Source organism: Lissotriton vulgaris, chromosome 7 (assembly GCF_964263255.1).
Source record: "Lissotriton vulgaris chromosome 7, aLisVul1.2, whole genome shotgun sequence".
In the NCBI taxonomy this organism is placed as follows: Eukaryota; Metazoa; Chordata; class Amphibia; order Caudata; family Salamandridae; genus Lissotriton; species Lissotriton vulgaris.
Genome location: NC_141695.1, coordinates 1732500356 through 1732517228, shown reverse-complemented (window position 1 = coordinate 1732517228; position 16873 = coordinate 1732500356). Strand labels below are relative to the sequence as shown.

The 16873-nt window shown below is 47.3% G+C and overlaps 1 protein-coding gene across 1 annotated transcript in view; it reads left to right on the top strand.

Moving 5' to 3' along the window:
- Positions 1 to 16197, top strand: part of LOC147706488 (protein mono-ADP-ribosyltransferase TIPARP-like) — a 105724-nt gene extending 89527 nt beyond the window's left edge. Inside the window, exon 7 of the mRNA XM_086932983.1 lies at positions 14733 to 16197. Within this exon, the coding sequence (XP_086789109.1) occupies positions 14733 to 15177 (445 nt within the window). The 3' untranslated portion in view covers positions 15178 to 16197. The remainder of the gene's footprint in view (positions 1 to 14732) is intronic.
- Positions 16198 to 16873: the final 676 nt, after the last annotated feature.

Genomic DNA, 16873 nt, shown 5'->3' with positions numbered 1-16873 from the left:
TTAAGGTTAGACTACTGCAGTGCTATATTGTAGGCAGCTTTCAGAGATCCCCCGGCATTTTGACCAATTTTTTATGAAAAGTCTCACCTTGCTCTGGGAGTGACGGCAAAGGGAGCAGGAGCAGTGGCAGTAGGAAAATGATGACGGACATTAAGCGCAGGGCCCGTGCGTGAATAATCGCCGCCTCAGCGTTCTGAGAGGGCGCCCTGTCAGTGGCGGTTTGTGCACACCGTCATAGCGCGTCACTACAGTGGGAGTCATGTGCGTCATTCAACGCACTTAAAGGAATGCACGGAGGACACCTGGAACTTTGATGGCAGCAAGGCAGCCATCTTGTCATCTTATGTTGGAAATGTTTCCGTTGTTTTGTGTGTTTTCATTTTTTTTTGGCAGCGCTGTAATCAATTAGTGCAACCGAACAGTGGTTTGATGCAGTGATTGGGACACTTCACGTGCAGTTTCCCTGCTCAAAAGCCTGCACTCCATTTCAAAGAAAATTAATTTGTGCATAATGATTATCGTGATTAAGAATGCGGGCTATGTGAAGCAAGATGCAATTCTTCTGGTGAGTGTTCCAGAGAAAGCTTACTCTAGGTCCGCTGTCTGATGCAGTTGGGCGGTGAGCAAACGCCTGTACCACAAAGGACTGCCATGCTCAACTTGTTCCATGGGCTGGCTCCAGTTGTATTTTCAACTCTGTGGGGGAGGGATGCTGCAGCTGTTCCGAGCTTGTGCTAAAAGCTGCTTCTTTTTAAGGAGAAACTGCATGTATGGGCTTCTCTTCCGAACTTCTGCAAGATTTTATTGGATGAAATCCCATTAGGCTGAAGTCTTGGACCACAGTAAAAAAAAAAATCAACTGATAAGGCTGATAGCAAAAAGAGTAAGCTGTACATTAAGCCCTTGCACTCAATGAATGGTGGAGTTCCTTATATCCGTTGCCTAAAAAACAGGCAAGAGATCTTTCTCGCTGTCCTTTTAACTTCCAACAGTGCAACTGAGACAGTACTTAGTGCGCTCTCAACAAAGCACAGATATTCCAATAGTTACCACCTCGCTGACAATAGCGTTCTCCATCACCACACATAAACAAACAAGGGAATTCATTAGACCGAACCCTTAACATATGCCAACAGATCCCACATGGTCCTCATGAATGGCTATTGTATGTTTCTAGAAACTCGCATCTCCCACACTCGCCACTTTCAGAACATCCTAAAGTTAAAGGTGGAGACAACTATTGCACATTAACGCAAAATTGCACAGATAGGCCCACACGGACCGCGGGAGGGGGGAGGGGGGACGGGCACACGGACCGCGGGAGGGGGGACGGGCACACGGACAGCGGGAGGGGGGACGGGCACACGGACAGCGGGAGGGGGGCGGGCAGGCACACGGACAGCGAGAGGGTGGTGGGTGAACGGGCTCACGGACAGCGGGAGGGGGGGCGGGTTAACAGGCACACGGACAGCGGGAGGGGGCGGGCAGGCACACGGACAGCGAGAGGGTGGCGGGTTAACGGGCACACGGACAGCGGGAGCAAGATTCCGGCATAAACAGAGCACAACCAAGCATGCGCCTAAAAGTTAGTGCTTAGACACACAGGCATGGTTGCACTAGAATACATTGTCAGAATATCAACTGACATGAATATCGTCTCCTAGAAACCGTTTACTAAAATATCACACGGACAGCGGGAGGGGGGGGCGGGCAAACGGACAGCCGGAGGGGGGGCGGGGTAACGGGCTCACGGACAGCGGGAGGGGGCGGGTGAACGGGCTCACGGACAGCGGGAGGGGGGCGGGTTAACGGGCACACGGACAGCGGGAGGGGGGCGGGCAGGCACACGGACAGCGAGAGGGTGGTGGGTTAATGGGCACACGGACAGCGGGAGGGGGGCGGGCAGGCACACGGACAGCGAGAGGGTGGTCAGGAAACAGCCAGCAGGACATGGACAAGACGAACAATGAACACAAACATCAGTGTAAAAAAAAAAACAGTATACGCCCACAGTGGCCACGTCTTCATGACGTTTCGGAGAGGGAAAGAATCGGCGGAACGCCCACCATTCGCCTCGGGAAATGACGGACAGTTCTCTCTTCCAATGGATAGCCTCCATTTATGGAGCTAGCCAATGGAAGATAGAGGCGGAACGAAGGCCACACTGTTGTATGGGAATAAGGGTCCACGGCATGGGAATAGCACATGATTTGCCCAGAGCCACATGAGGTGGATCCTGAGCCCAGGTCTTCTTGATCTGCATTCCGCAGATTGGGACTGCCTTTCCAGAAGTCTTATTTCAGTTGCACTTTCCATTTCTGTACTGTTAAGTGGAACAATTTCCATGGGGGTTTAAAATAAGGATGTGGTTCACTGGAACCGATTAAACTGGATTCCTTTGGGTTCAGAGCTTCCCGGGGCACTGAAAGCTTTCTAGGCAGCGATGACTAGCTTGTTGGACTTTAAATTGAGTGCTATCTTTGAGAGTTTGTGTCTGATCGAGAAAAATATAGCATCCCAGATTATTAATGATGTGCCGCCCTCAACAGGAGAGCCAGTTGTGGACCTGGGCCAGAGAATTGTACGGGACCCCGACATAAGGACCAACTCATTGAATTCCTTCATGGACCAGCCACTAAACAACCACAGAAACAGTCTGTAGTACAGGGGGAGTTTGGAGCAAAGAATATAGATGCAGGCGGGAGAAGGGATACCTCTGTATATGGTAGAGCTATAGATGATAGTCACTGTTTAAGGGCAGGGAGGTTGGTTAGCAGAGAGGCACAGCTATCGAGCCTACCAGTAATTGACTTACCACCTGATTCCTCCCCTTATGTAGTAGTCCTGAGGAACCTTCCATCTCTCCGCCGCGATATTAGCAAGGATTATGGGCAGTTAAAAAACAAAGTAATTCATTGGCTATCAAACACCGCTTTGGGTGCACAGGTGGCTAAAAATATCATCATGGCCAACAGAGTTAGTTGGATTGGTAGCTCTTGTAAAACAGGCACGGGCGATTGTGTTATTATTAACTTTGATAACCCTCAGCTTGCTTGCAGGATACTGTTTAGGAACACACACCTCGTTTTTCTCAAACCAGGTTCTGTTGTTAGGGCCTTACAATTGTTTTTTTCACAAACCTGAACCCCTAGGGGGTATTTATAGTTACATCTTCATGGAATCTCCCCGAGATGGGAGGTCACATAGATTTCCGCCAGCGTTTGCACAACTGCTTACTCCCAGTGGTTCATGCACCATCTCTGACAGGCTGTCAGTATATTGCCCCTCTCACGGTGAAATTACATAACAGATTTTCCCCACTAGCTGGGTTGAAGGAGTGTAACTGACTAAGGAGCCCTTCATTTCCTGGCATTGAATCCAATTTAAAAAAAGCAGTACTCACCAGTGGTAGTTGCGGGGCATTCTTGTGCGTTTGCCAATAACATTCTAACATGGAACACTGCAGGCCTGGCTAACAAGTTTCACAACCCAATATGGTTGCAATTTGTGAAGCAATTCCCTGTGATTTGTTTACAAGAAACGTGGTTGGTGGAATGCAATCTATTTCTGAAAGGGTATAAGGCTTTCTTTGCGCCAGCCTCCTCTTCGGTGGGAGGAAGACCTAAGGGCGGTCTAGTCACTTACATATCCCTGGCAGTTGACTGCCAGATCCAGGTTGTCCCGTCTCCAAGTCTAGGAATACTGGCGTTGATATTAAAAAGGGGAGCTACTAGATTGGGCCTCATTAATTGGTATAATTCTGTGGCATGCCCTTCAGGTGCCTGTAATATTACTCCCCTGGGTACATTTATAAGGCAGTCTTTTGGTTCTATTCTACATAACCTCCTGGTTCTCGGTGATTTTAACATCCACCCTTGTGGAGACCCAAGGACAACCTGCATTTCTGAGTTAGGCTGCCCTTGGATGAGGGGGATTCACTTTGAACATCTTGCTCAGGCGGAACTACTAAATAATCTTTTAAATTAATTTGATATGATGTCCCTGATGTCCTTATCTGATCCTCATAGTATATTTCCTGTTCCCACCTTTAAAGGGAGAAGTAGGGGGTCTTTTATCTATACTACTATTATAAAGAGAGAACACAAACCTTTGAGCCAGGTAAACTCGAAAAGTACACCACCAATCAAAACACCCAAGACCTCTTTGAAAACCTCATGGCAAGCAGAAGGACATAGGCTATTAAAAATAAAAAATATACGTTGTTTACAAAATGTCGAAATAAAAATAAAGTAGTCCCTTGCAAGTAGCGCCGGCCGCGACGTCTGCGTGATGACATCATTTGCGTTTGCACTCCCTGGCAACACTTCCGGAAATGGTGCCGAAGATCGCGACCTGCTAGGAGGACTGCTGCGGCCCTGCTTGCTGCTGGGCAAAGTGGCGGCCTGTGCGGGCGGGGCACATGGAGAGTGGCGGCCTGTGCGGGCGGGGCGCCTGGAGAGTGGCGGCCTGTGCGGGCGGGGCGCCTGGAGAGTGGCGGCCTGTGCGGGCGGGGCGCCTGGAGCGGGACCGGCGGCTGAGGTAAGGATCAGGCTCTCCGGGACACAGGCTGGAGGGGGCCAGGACGGGAGGGGGCCGGGCCGGGCCAGGGTGGGAGGGGGCGGGAGGGAGCCGGGGGCAGAAGTGCACGCAAGCCTCAAATGCTGCCCCCAGCCCCTTTCTCCCCCAGGCAACGCTGGGGCGGGCTGCTAGTAGACTATATTTTAATTTAATCTTCTTTACAAACTTTATTCTGTTGTTTTAGAATCGTGGAGAGTGTCTATAGCGACCATAACACACGTTGTGTCCATATGTGTGACTCCCTTTTAGTACGAATTAGTACTGAAGTAATTAGGGGTACGTTCAGACCAATTGATGGCACAAGTCGGCTTAAATGGTTCCAGAGTTCTCCAGATAACTTCTATTGTGCAGTAAGAGAACCCTGCGCTTCTGAGTTAGCAGGTACTCTCTAAGGTGAGGTTATCAGTGCCTATAAATTCATCTTCATTAAGGCTGGTGAACTGTTAAGTGCCCCGGTCCTCAGAGTAGCGACCTCTATCCCCAGATGGTTTGATTCTTTTTGCTCCCAGGCGACGAAAAAGCTGACGGAAGCCCTGTCAGCTAAGCCGAGAAATCAATCTCGGGTGCGCGTATGCCAAAAAGAATATAAAACAACTTTGGCCAAACGAAGGGCGTTCTGAAAGGGAGGCTTGGAGGGAGTTGGTTGAGTCAAGTACTTTCAGAAATAGCTCTAGGTTATGGAGCATTATGAACAGATCACTTTTTGAATATGAAGTTGGGGTGGGGTTAGATTCGCATATTATTGAAGAGGAATGGGTGCTACATTTTAAATCAATATTTGGATAGCCCTATGGAGCACTTTGTCCAGACATGCCGTGCTATGAATGCCCCTGTAGTGATTTTTGAGCAGGGTGAGGTCGAGGCTAGCATTGCAGGGTTAACCAGTAATAAAGCTCCGGGGCCAGACGGTATACCCCGGATTTGTTTAAGTCTGATCCATCTTTTTGGGCACCGGTCCTTGTGGCTGTGTTTAACGCAGCTGCTTCGAACGGTTGCCCTGAGTCCTCGGCCACCTCCACCATAGTCCCTGTTTTCAAGAAGGGTGATAGGAATAGCACTCATTGCTATAGGCCAATTTCCCTTCTTGACTCTGTGGTGAAGGTGGTAGGCCGTCTCTAGAAAGATTATACACCTCGGCGGAGGAGCATAAGATCATGTCGGTCGTCCAGTTTGGCTTTCGTCCTGGGCGATCAACAGTGGGCCAATGTCTTAATTTTACTATTCTATTAATCAAATAAACAGTTGCGCTCCCAGGTACTGTCTACCTTGCCTTCATGGACTTTTCTTTTGCATTTGACTGCGTGAATAGGGTCAAACTGTGGCAGTCCTTGAGGGTAATGGGAGTAGAGAATAGTATTGTTAACTTTTTAAAGGACCTTCATAAGTCAACCAAGGCCAATGTCAGGTTCTCTCAGGATCTCCGTGTCACAAGGGACTTTGAGATAAAGAGGGGTGTACGGCAAGGCTGTATTCGAGCCCCATTTCTGTTTAATTTTTACATTAATGATTTGGACAGAGCATTAAGAGCTAAGGGGGAATATTATTCGTATGTAGGGCAGCGTGGCCTCCCCATCCTACTTTATGCAGACGATGCCATCCTTTTATCGAGGACTGCTATAGGTCTGCAAACCTTGCTAGATGCATTTTCCAACTTCATGGCGGACCGAGACCTATCAATCAACAACTCGACATCTTATATTAAACAGGTGGGGTGCCCAACTGAAAAAAGTTTTCAATTCTGAGTCGGCTCCGCCAAAGTCCCCCGCACTGATGTTTTTTCTTATCTTGGGGTCCTTTTGGATGATCAAATAAAATGAGGGCCACTCATTTCTAAGAAAAGGGGGGATTTGGCCTGGGTGAATGTGGCTATTTTTAATTTTGCCTCTAAAATAGGGAAGAGACCAATCGCAGCTTTGCTGAAAGTGTACCAAGTGGAAAGTGTGGCCATAGCTAGCTATGGAAGTGAAATATGGGGGCATATTGCTGTGGACTCTCTTCAGGTGACTAAGAATAATTTTTTGATGCGCCTGTTGTGTGTTCCGCATGGTCTGTCGAATTTGGCGGCCCATGAGGAACTAGGGGTCCCCTTTCTAAGTGACACCCTTGCTTTAAGCTCACTTGTGTTTTGGTTGAAGTGTTGGTTGAACCAGGCATTAACTCTTAATCATCTGATTTTAAGAGAGTGTATGTCTCTTGATAATTTAACCCAAATTCTGTAGCTTAATTACGTTAAAAGTAGCCTCAAAGGGGGTAGGGCATGCTGATTTATATTTTAAGCCTGAAACCATTGTAAAGAAGGACGTGGAGTTAATCAGGGAATCCTTTCTCACCCTAAGGAAACTGGACATGGATGAGCGGGAACTCGGGAAACCGAGTGTTCGCATTTTTTAATGCTCAAAATAACTCTTTCTACCAAGCCTTATCTACTGGGGTCTTTATCCACGTATGAGCGGCTTTTATTGACTAGGTTTCGCATGAAACGTTTTCACCTCCTGCTAGCTAGGCCCAAAGGGCACAGTAGAGGTCAAGTGTTAGCACCCTGTGGCTGTGACGGACAGACTCCACAGGATCTGCTACATTTTATGCTTTTCTGTAAATTTGTTGGGCCCCCTAGAAGGTATTTTATAGTCCCCATTTTAAAGAGGATGAAGATACAGGCTTGCCCAGCCCTCCTGTATCTTCAACTGTTAAAGGAGGATTTGATATTTTTAATTGTGGGCTACCTTAAATCCACTGTGAAAACCAGAGCCTGACTGGACATGTAGCAATTTCTTTGACGAATCATCAAGATCTTAGCTGTCGAAGAGGTCCATCTCACTCTAGAAGGAAAAACCAACCCAATGGAGATGCTTTATGGTACTATGCATTTTGCTGTAATAGATTAAATTGAGACGTCGTGCAATGGGTTCACCTCATATTTTATAAACTGTGCGTTTTATTAAACTCCTGCTTTAATGTATTATTGATTTTATGCAACTTTTGTGGTTTTATCTATGTGAAACCGAATAAAGTTTGTCTTGATTTGATCTCGGGATAAGGATTCTCGTTAGGAAAGATTTGTGGATGAAGAGACTTGAGGATCAATCATATTGTCGAAATTGCATGCACACAAGGTCACTGGGAACATTAACTTGTAGTCTTTTATGCTGCTGTACTGCAGAACATTTATCCAATGAGGTAGTACTTACTATTTAACCAGATGAAACTACTGCAGTAGGGTAGACGTTTTGGGCAAAACTGAGGACTCTTCTGGGAAAATAAATAAGGTTCCATTCTGGCACTAGTGCGCATTCACAGAAATTAAACCTCAACGGGAAGCACTTACAAATATAAACATAGCAGGTACACTAGTTGAAGCTCCACTTACTTCAGTAAAGCACAAAGGTTAAAACTTCTTGGGTCTTGTATTGCATTTTAAAAACCTTACATCTGCAAATGCCCAAAATCCATAGTCTTACTCACACACACACACCCACTCACAGACCACCCTGGCACTCACTCACGGACCCATTCACACACACACACAGGCACTCACACACACAGATGCATAGCACCACTCACAAACCCAATCACAGACCCACACAGGAACTCACACACCCATGCACTGACCCATAGCATCACTCACAGACCCAGTTACAGACTCACACTGGCACTCGCACACTCACAGACCCACACAGGCACTCGCACACTCACCCACTCACAGACCCATAGCACAACTTATACACCCACTCACAAGACCCATAGTGCTACTCACAGACCCAATCAAGTCCCACACAGGTACTTGTACACCCACTCGCACCCACCTACACAGGCACTCACAGATCCATAGTACCACTCAAAGACAATACAGCCACTCACACATGCATTCTCAAAGTTTACAGGTTACAGTTAGGAATTAACATTTTTAAAAAACATACTAATTGACTGACAAACCAAAGTTTATACAGACGTTATAGTTAGGAAATAGAATTTTTAAAAACCTTAGAAACTCACTTAAAAAGCAAAGGTTTTAGGGTCATTATTATTAGGAAATAGAATTTCAAAAGCCATAATAATTCACTAAAAAAATCAAAGGTTATAGTTGACCTCAGATTGCACTCGTACAAAACAATAGAAATTCAGCAGTTATAGTTACCTGAGCTAACTAGAACTTACGCCTCCGCAATACACTTTTTATGACCTCCATACCAATTCAGAGACCCATACAAGCACTGACGCACACACTCACTGATCCATAGCCAATCACTCACCCATACAGTCACTTACACACCCACTCATACGTAAATGTAACACTTGTACTTACTCACCTGTACAGTAACTACCACAAGCACACACTCACCCATATAGCCACTCTCGCATTTACTCACTGATCCATACAGTCGCTCACACACCCACTCATACAAGACTTATGCACCAACTCACTGATCCATACAGCCACTCACACACCCCATCGCTCACCTATACAGCCCCTCACATACCAATACAGCCATTCACACACCCATAGAGCCCCTCAGACAGCTGTTCTCCCATGGATGCACAGTCACTCACATAAAATATTGCAAATAGTATCACTCATTAGTACATAAACTTTACTAATTTAACATTTGCAGTATTTTACTATATATCTTTAAAACTCTGAAACTTAGAAAACCCACTCACAGGATGATGTCATGAATGATGTCATGAATGTTGTCATTTGAGATGTCATCAGTGATGTCACTGACCATGTCATTTGTTATGTATTATGTGAGGGCATAAGCTAAGCATTACAGGGTGTAAGGTATAGTTAGCTCAGGTATAAAGGCTGAGTTTGTATGGTTTGTACAGTTCAATTTGAGCCTAACTATAACGTCCCTATAATCTTTGTTACCTTTTTTTTGCGAATGACTATTCATGTATATATATATAAATGTGTGTGTGTATATAAATATATATATATATATATATATATATATATATATATATATATATATATATACATACAAATATATATATATATGTGTGTCTGTGTGCGTGTACGTATGTATATGTAAGTTCGAGGCATGTGGGCTGCTGAATTCATATCTGTGCATAGATCGCCGCCTAGTGTTGGGTCCGGATGATTGCACATTGTTGTCCTGGAAGAGTCTTCGAAGTATCACGAGATAGGTGGCTCCTCCCCTGGACTACAGTGCGCATGGGCATCGCCTCCATCCCCAGATTGTTTTTTTCCGCCATTGGGTTCGGATGTGTGTCGGTTCCCTCTGTCGGAACCGATAGTTGTTAACTCTTTTAACTCGAGACCAGAAGGTCTTTAGGCTTGGCGCGGCGTACTCGGATCCGGAGGAGGAACATGAACCTTGGTCTGCCGGAGGCGACCCTGACGACCCGCAGTCGGGTCAGGAACCGCAACTCTTTGCGGCGAAGACTTCTCCAACGGAGGACTCTGCTGCCTTCAACGCGTTGATCGAGAGAGCTGCGGCTAACCACGATGTCGAGCTGCACTCCGATCCTGTGGATGTGGACTTTTTATTTGACACTTTCTCTGTGGCCGAAAAGTCAATCAAAACTTTGCCAATGCTCAAGGGAGTGCTCAAGCACGCGCAGGAGGTCTTCAAGGAGCCCACTCGGGCACGTGTCAACAATCCACGCATTGATAAAAAATATAAGGCAGCGCCCTCGGATCCAACATATATCAAGGGACACTTGCCACTGGACTCTTTGGTTGTGTCCAACGCTCGCAAGAGGGCGAACTCGCAGACGACTGGTGACGCTCCTCCCCCAGACAAAGAGTCAAAAATCTTTGAGGCCTCGGGGAAACGGATTGCTGCACAGGCAGCTGACATTTGGCGCATCTCAAACACTCAGGCCCTACTTGCACGCTACGATAGGGCTCATTATGACACCCTAGAGGCACTGCTGCAGCACTTGCCTGACCAATACAAGGAGGCAGGGGAAATGTTAATTCAAGAGGGAAAGCTCATCACAAACGCTTCCATCAAATGTGCGCTAGATGTGGCTGATACAGCCTCCAGGGCAATCAACACTAGTGTGTTGCTCAGAAGACATGCATGGCTTAGGATTTCAGGGTTTAAGCCTGATATACAAACAACCCTCCTGAACCAAACGGTTAATCCTGACCATTTGTTTGGCCCTGAGGTGGATGCGACGCTTGAGAAAATGAAAAAAGATACAGACACTGCTAAGTCTATGGGGGCCCTCCAGTCTCAGCAGTTTCGGGGCGGTTCCTTTCGCCGCTCCAATACCAGAGGCACCTCAAGGGGTCAGGCATCGCAATCCACCCAGTACTACAAGGGCAATACTCAAACCTCATACACCAACAAGGGTAGAGGTGGCTACAGAGGCAACAACATCAAAGGCAGGGGACGTGGAAACAGCTCCAGGTCCACCGCCGCCAACAAGCAGTGACGCCTTGTCACCGCCCCCCGGCCACACAACACCGGTCGGGGGGAGACTCCAGCAGTTCCTGCCCGCGTGGAAAGCCATCACCACGGACAGGTGGGTCAGGTCTCTTATACAGTACGGTTACTGTCTAGAACTTACCTCCACTCCACCGAACATACCCCCAAGAAGCCGTCCTATGTCCGGCGAGCACTTGCTCTTGTTGCAGCAGGAAGTTCAGGTCATGCTGCAAAAAGGGGCAATAGAGCTCGTCCCACTGCAGGAAAAGGGTACAGGGGTTTACTCTCTGTACTTTCTAATTCCCAAAAAAGACGGTTCCCTGCGGCCCATCCTGGACCTCAGGCCCCTCAACTGGTACATTCTCTCGGATCATTTCCATATGCTCACGTTACAGCAGGTACTCCCTCTGCTTCAACAGGGGGACTTCCTGGCTACGTTGGATCTAAAAGACGCATACTTTCATATCCCCCTGCATCCTTCCCACAGGAAGTATCTCAGATTCACGATCCAAGACCAGCACTACCAGTTCAGGGTTCTGCCGTTCGGGGTCACCACAGCGCCAAGGGTCTTTACGAAGTGCCTGGCGACTGTGGCGGCGCATCTGCGGCGCCAGAACGTCCACGTCTACCCCTACCTGGACGACTGGCTCATTCAAGCAAAAACAGAACAACAGTGCGCCGACCACGTGTCCCGCACCATTCATCTCCTGCACGATTTGGGATTCTCTCTGAACTACCCAAAATCCCATCTCCAGCCCGCCCATGTACGACAGTATCTGGGCGCGACAATAAACACTCTGGTAGCCACTGCGCAGCCAACTTCAGTGAGAATCGCCAGTATCCAAACGCTGATCCAACGATTCAGACCTCAACACTCACTTCCAGCGAAGGTGTTCATGCAGTTGATAGGCATGATGGCCTCCTGCATCTCCATTGTCCCGCACGCGAGACTACATATGCGTCCGCTGCAGGAGTGCCTGGCACGTCAGTGGACTCAGGCTCATGGGCAACTGACAGACCTAGTGTTGGTGAGCGGTCGGGCATACAACTCTCTGCATTGGTGGAATCCACAAAACCTTTGCAAGGGCCGACCTTTCCAAGAGCCTGTGCCACAGATTATCCTGACGACGAACGCTTCTCTCCAGGGATGGGAAGCGCATGTACTCCACTACACAGTGCAGGGACTATGGACACTACAGCAAAGGAAGATGCACATCAATGTGTTGGAACTGATGGCAATCTTCATGGCCTTAAAGGCGTTCAAAGTACATCTGTGCAACAAGGTCGTGTTGATCCGGACGGGCAACATGACAGCCATGTACTACATTCAGAAGCAGGGAGGCACACACTCTCCGCAGCTGTCTCATCTGGCTCAGAGCATGTGGAAGTGGGCCATTCAGAGGAACATCTTCCTCATGGCGGAGCATCTCCCGGGCAAGGACAACCAGATGGCGGACCTGCTCAGCAGGCACAGTCATCAAATGCACGAGTGGGAGATACATCCATCAGTACTCCAACCGTACTTCCAAAGGTGGGGTCATCCAGAGATAGACCTGTTCGCCACAAAGGAGAACGCAAAATGCCAAAGCTTCGCCGCCAGGTTCCCACACCCGCAATCACAGGGCAATGCGATGTGGATGAACTGGTCAGGCAGATTTGCGTACGCTTTTCCCCCAGCACCTCTGATACCGCTGGTGGCACGCAAGCTCAGGCAGCACTCGATGACTCTCATCCTGGTTGCTCTAACGTGGGCTCGCCAACCATGGTACACCACGTTTCTGGAACTCTCCGTGGTACCGCATCAAAGGCTTCATCTCACTCCCAGCCTTCTGACGCAGAGCCATGGCGACATTTAGCACCCAGATCCGCAACAGCTCAACCTGGCGATCTGGCTCCTGAAGTCCTAGAGTTTGGCTACCTCAATCTTCCTCCCGATTGCATGAACATAATTCGGGAGGCAAGAAAGCCCACTACTAGAGCTTGTTATGCGGCTAAATGGAAGAGATTTGTCATTTACTGTGTTAACCACAATATTGACCCGCTAGATGCTTCAATTCAAAACATCATTTGCTACCTGTTCAACCTGTATCAATGCAATTTGGCGTACTCTTCCATCCGCATTCACCTGTCTGCTATGGCAGCATACCTCCAGAACAGGCAACACCTGTCACTTTTTAAGGTCCCTGCTATCAAGGCTTTTCTGGAAGGACTCAAGAGAGTCATTCCGCCAAGGACCCCACCAGCTCCAGAATGGAACCTCAATGTGGTTCTTACAAGACTGATGGGTCCTCCCTTCGAGCCACTGCACTCTTGTGAGCTTCAATTTCTGACTTGGAAGGTTGCTTTCTTAGTAGCAATTACATCGCTACGGAGGGTTAGCGTGTTGCAGGCGCTCACCATCCAGGAACCTTTCTTCCAAGTGCATGCTAACAGGGTTGTGCTCCGCACTAACCCTAAATTCTTACCCAAGGTTGTGTCTCAATTCCATATGAACCAGACAATTGAGTTGCCGGTGTTTTTCCAAAACCCAGAGACACTGGCAGAGCGGATGCTCCACACCCTTGACGTTAAAAGAGCCTTGATGTACTATGTGGACAGGACAAAAGATTTTCGCAAAACCAAGCAGCTTTTCGTTGCTTTTGCCTCACACCACAAGGGTAACGCTATCTCCAAAGCTGGGATCGCAAGGTGGATCGTGAAATGCATTCAGATCTGTTACGCTAAGGCTAAGCGCACTCTCACAATTCCACCGAGAGCCCACTCCACCAGAAAGTTGGGGGCCTCTATGGCTTTCCTAGGTAACATTCCCTTAGAAGATATCTGTAGAGCAGCCACATGGTCTACCACACATACTTTCACTAAACATTACTGTGTAGACGTGCACTCCAAACAGCAGGCAGCTGTTGGTCAGGCTGTTCTCAAGACACTTTTTCAGACTGCTGCAGCTGGCACGGGCGACCGCCGCTAATGGAGGGACTGCTATGTATTCTATGCACAGATATGAATTCAGCAGCCCACATGCCTCGAACTGCAAATGCTACTTACCAGTATGCATCTGTTCTTGGCATGTAGGGCTGCTGACATTCATATCGCCCACCCTCCTCCCCGGCGCCTGTAGCAGCTGCAGTCTTCATATATACATATATGCTCATAGCATGGTCATCACTCACATACTTCACTCCATCTCTGCCAATGGCTAAAAACAATCTGGGGATGGAGGCGATGCCCATGCGCACTGTAGTCCAGGGGAGGAGCCCACCTATCTCGTGATACTTCGAAGACTCTTCCAGGACAACAATGTGCAATCATCCGGACCCAACACTAGGCGGCGATCTATGCACAGATATGAATGTCAGCAGCCCTACATGCCAAGAACAGATGCATACTGGTAAGTAGCATTTGCATTGGATTACTTTCATTGTATAAAACTGTGACCGAGAGACATTTATATGAAAATGGGTGAAAAAATCAGTGATTGTAATATCAGTATGTGAACAGGCTGATGAGAATTTTAAATGTTATGTTCCAAGTAAGTAACACTGGAAAAGTGAAACCGCATCTCCCACCTATAATAGGTAAACTGAAACAGCCTGGTCGTTGAGGCATATATATTTATTGAAGTTAAATGTCCTCAAATCCAAGTGTGGATGTAGATGAAATTAATAGACTTATGTGAGTTGATGTTGACAATTTGTGTATATTGATAAGTCCAAACCACTGCTTGAAACATTCATCTTTTCTCTTGTGTTCCAGTCAGAAGGAGTTCATGTCTGAAGGTTTGAACGATGCTGACAAAACATCGCTGGAGCGACATCTCTTTCATGGGACTGCCCAAGATGTTGTGGACCAGATTTGCCAGCAGAACTTTGACCCTCGCCTCTCAGGTGTACACGGCGCATCCTATGGGAAGGGCAGCTATTTTGCCTTAGAGGCCAGCTACTCTCATAAGTACAGCAGGCTCTCGGAGAAGGGTTACCACAACATGTTCATGGCCAAGGTGCTAATTGGCAAGATGGCACTGGGTGACGCAACATATCGGCGCCCACCAAATCTTCCATCTTCTTATGCTCTCTATGACTGTTGCGTGGATAACCTTTTGAATCCCAAGATATTTGTTGTGTATGACAGCTGCCAATGTTATCCATTCTTCCTGATCCAGTATAAACTCCTGTCAGAACCCGTACTGGTGACTGAGTGACATGGGCTACGGAGCACTGCATCAGGCTTCTGCGGATAAGAAGCTCCTGGCGAATGCTGAACAGGTTTGGGGAGGCAGTTGAAAAGGAGGTCGTGCACTTCAGCCCTGTATATCAAATGTGATTCACTGGACTTAAGAAAACACTCCTGCCTTCCCTGGTGCCTTGGGATTAAATGCACTGTTGCATCTTCAGAGCTGAAAACAATATTCTTTGAACTAAATTTATTTCTTCTGATATCTTGCGCTGTTGCTGCCTCCGTATCGTGGTGACTGCACCCTCACAGCTCCTCCAGTCTGCTCTATTGATTGGGTACCTGCTGCTGGGGACACCTTAGAAGGCAGTGACCGGGCAGCCTGCTTCACTTTTCCCAGCACTTCTTCATACCAATGAAAATGTTCCACTAACACAGAAAGTCTTCCCATTAGTGGATGCTGCTCTACAACAGAGGACTGAAGAAAAGTAGAAAGTTACACCTGCTGTAAGAAAGCTGTAGAAAGGGATCTCACCAATTCTGCGCGAGATCGCACTTCAGAGAAACGTTCTAGTGCCTTTTGCTCCATTCTCTCTAGTTTGCACCGCTATGTTTTATAGTTATTTGTTAAAATATGTAATTTTTTATTATTTTATTTTTTTGAGCTTCTGTAAGCCAAGATGTTTCTGTTAATGGGATAGAAAGCTAGCTATAGAGTAAGAGTTGAGTTGATGTGTGCGTCTGACGTTCTGTACGGTCCTGCACACTTCTGAAGGCGAATCCGCTGAGACACAAAGAGACGAAGATACACTCCCGCAGTCACAAACTATGGCAGCAGGAGCACCTACCTCTGTATGGTAAGAAGTTTAGACCTCTACGCTTTACTGAAGTGAGCCTACTCGTTTTGATTGTACTTTGCAAATTTCTAAATAGATTTCTAAATTGAAAAACATATTACTGTATCAGTTGGAATTATCCTGAGTTGCATAAAAATAAGTGGTGCAGGTTCTTTACCATACAACTTCCGAATAAACGTGGACAACTCTGAGTTCATATAATCATCTTTTTGGCCCTTGTGGGAATCGGGACTCGCCACCACAACTTAACAGAGAACTTTGCATTTGTGTTATTGTGTAACACAGGCACCACATTTCGCTAGACTATCTGTCTGACTACAACTGCACACATGCATGCCAAAGGAGGCTCCACAAGGCACACTGCTGTCCATCATACACACTGTTAGAGAATCCTGCTCATCAAAGCATCATGATTCCACCTCTTATAAAAGAGGGCAGATAGTGCAATGTGAGAGTGTCCTTTGCGATAGTCTATTGTGAGAGTGTCTTTACAGATAGCACAGTTCTGGATACGTTGTATTACATTTGCAGCTGATTTAAGGTCGTCCTCATTCATTTATTATAGCACCTTTATCCAATGCACTTTAGATACAAACAACATTATATGGTGCAAATCACTGTACTGACAAATGGCTCAAGACGGATACCATACCCGCACTCAGCCATAACCAGCAAGTAAATTGTAAAAATGTAAATTGATACTTGTATAGCGCACTACTCGCCCGCAAGGGTCTCAAGGCGCTTGTACGAATACCTCTGTGGAACCCGTCCTGGCTTTCCCTGTGAGGCGTCCACTCCTGGGCACCCCCAAGGTGGAGGCCAGGCATCCTTAGCGTTGTGGGGGCCATTGTGGAGATTAAGCAAGCT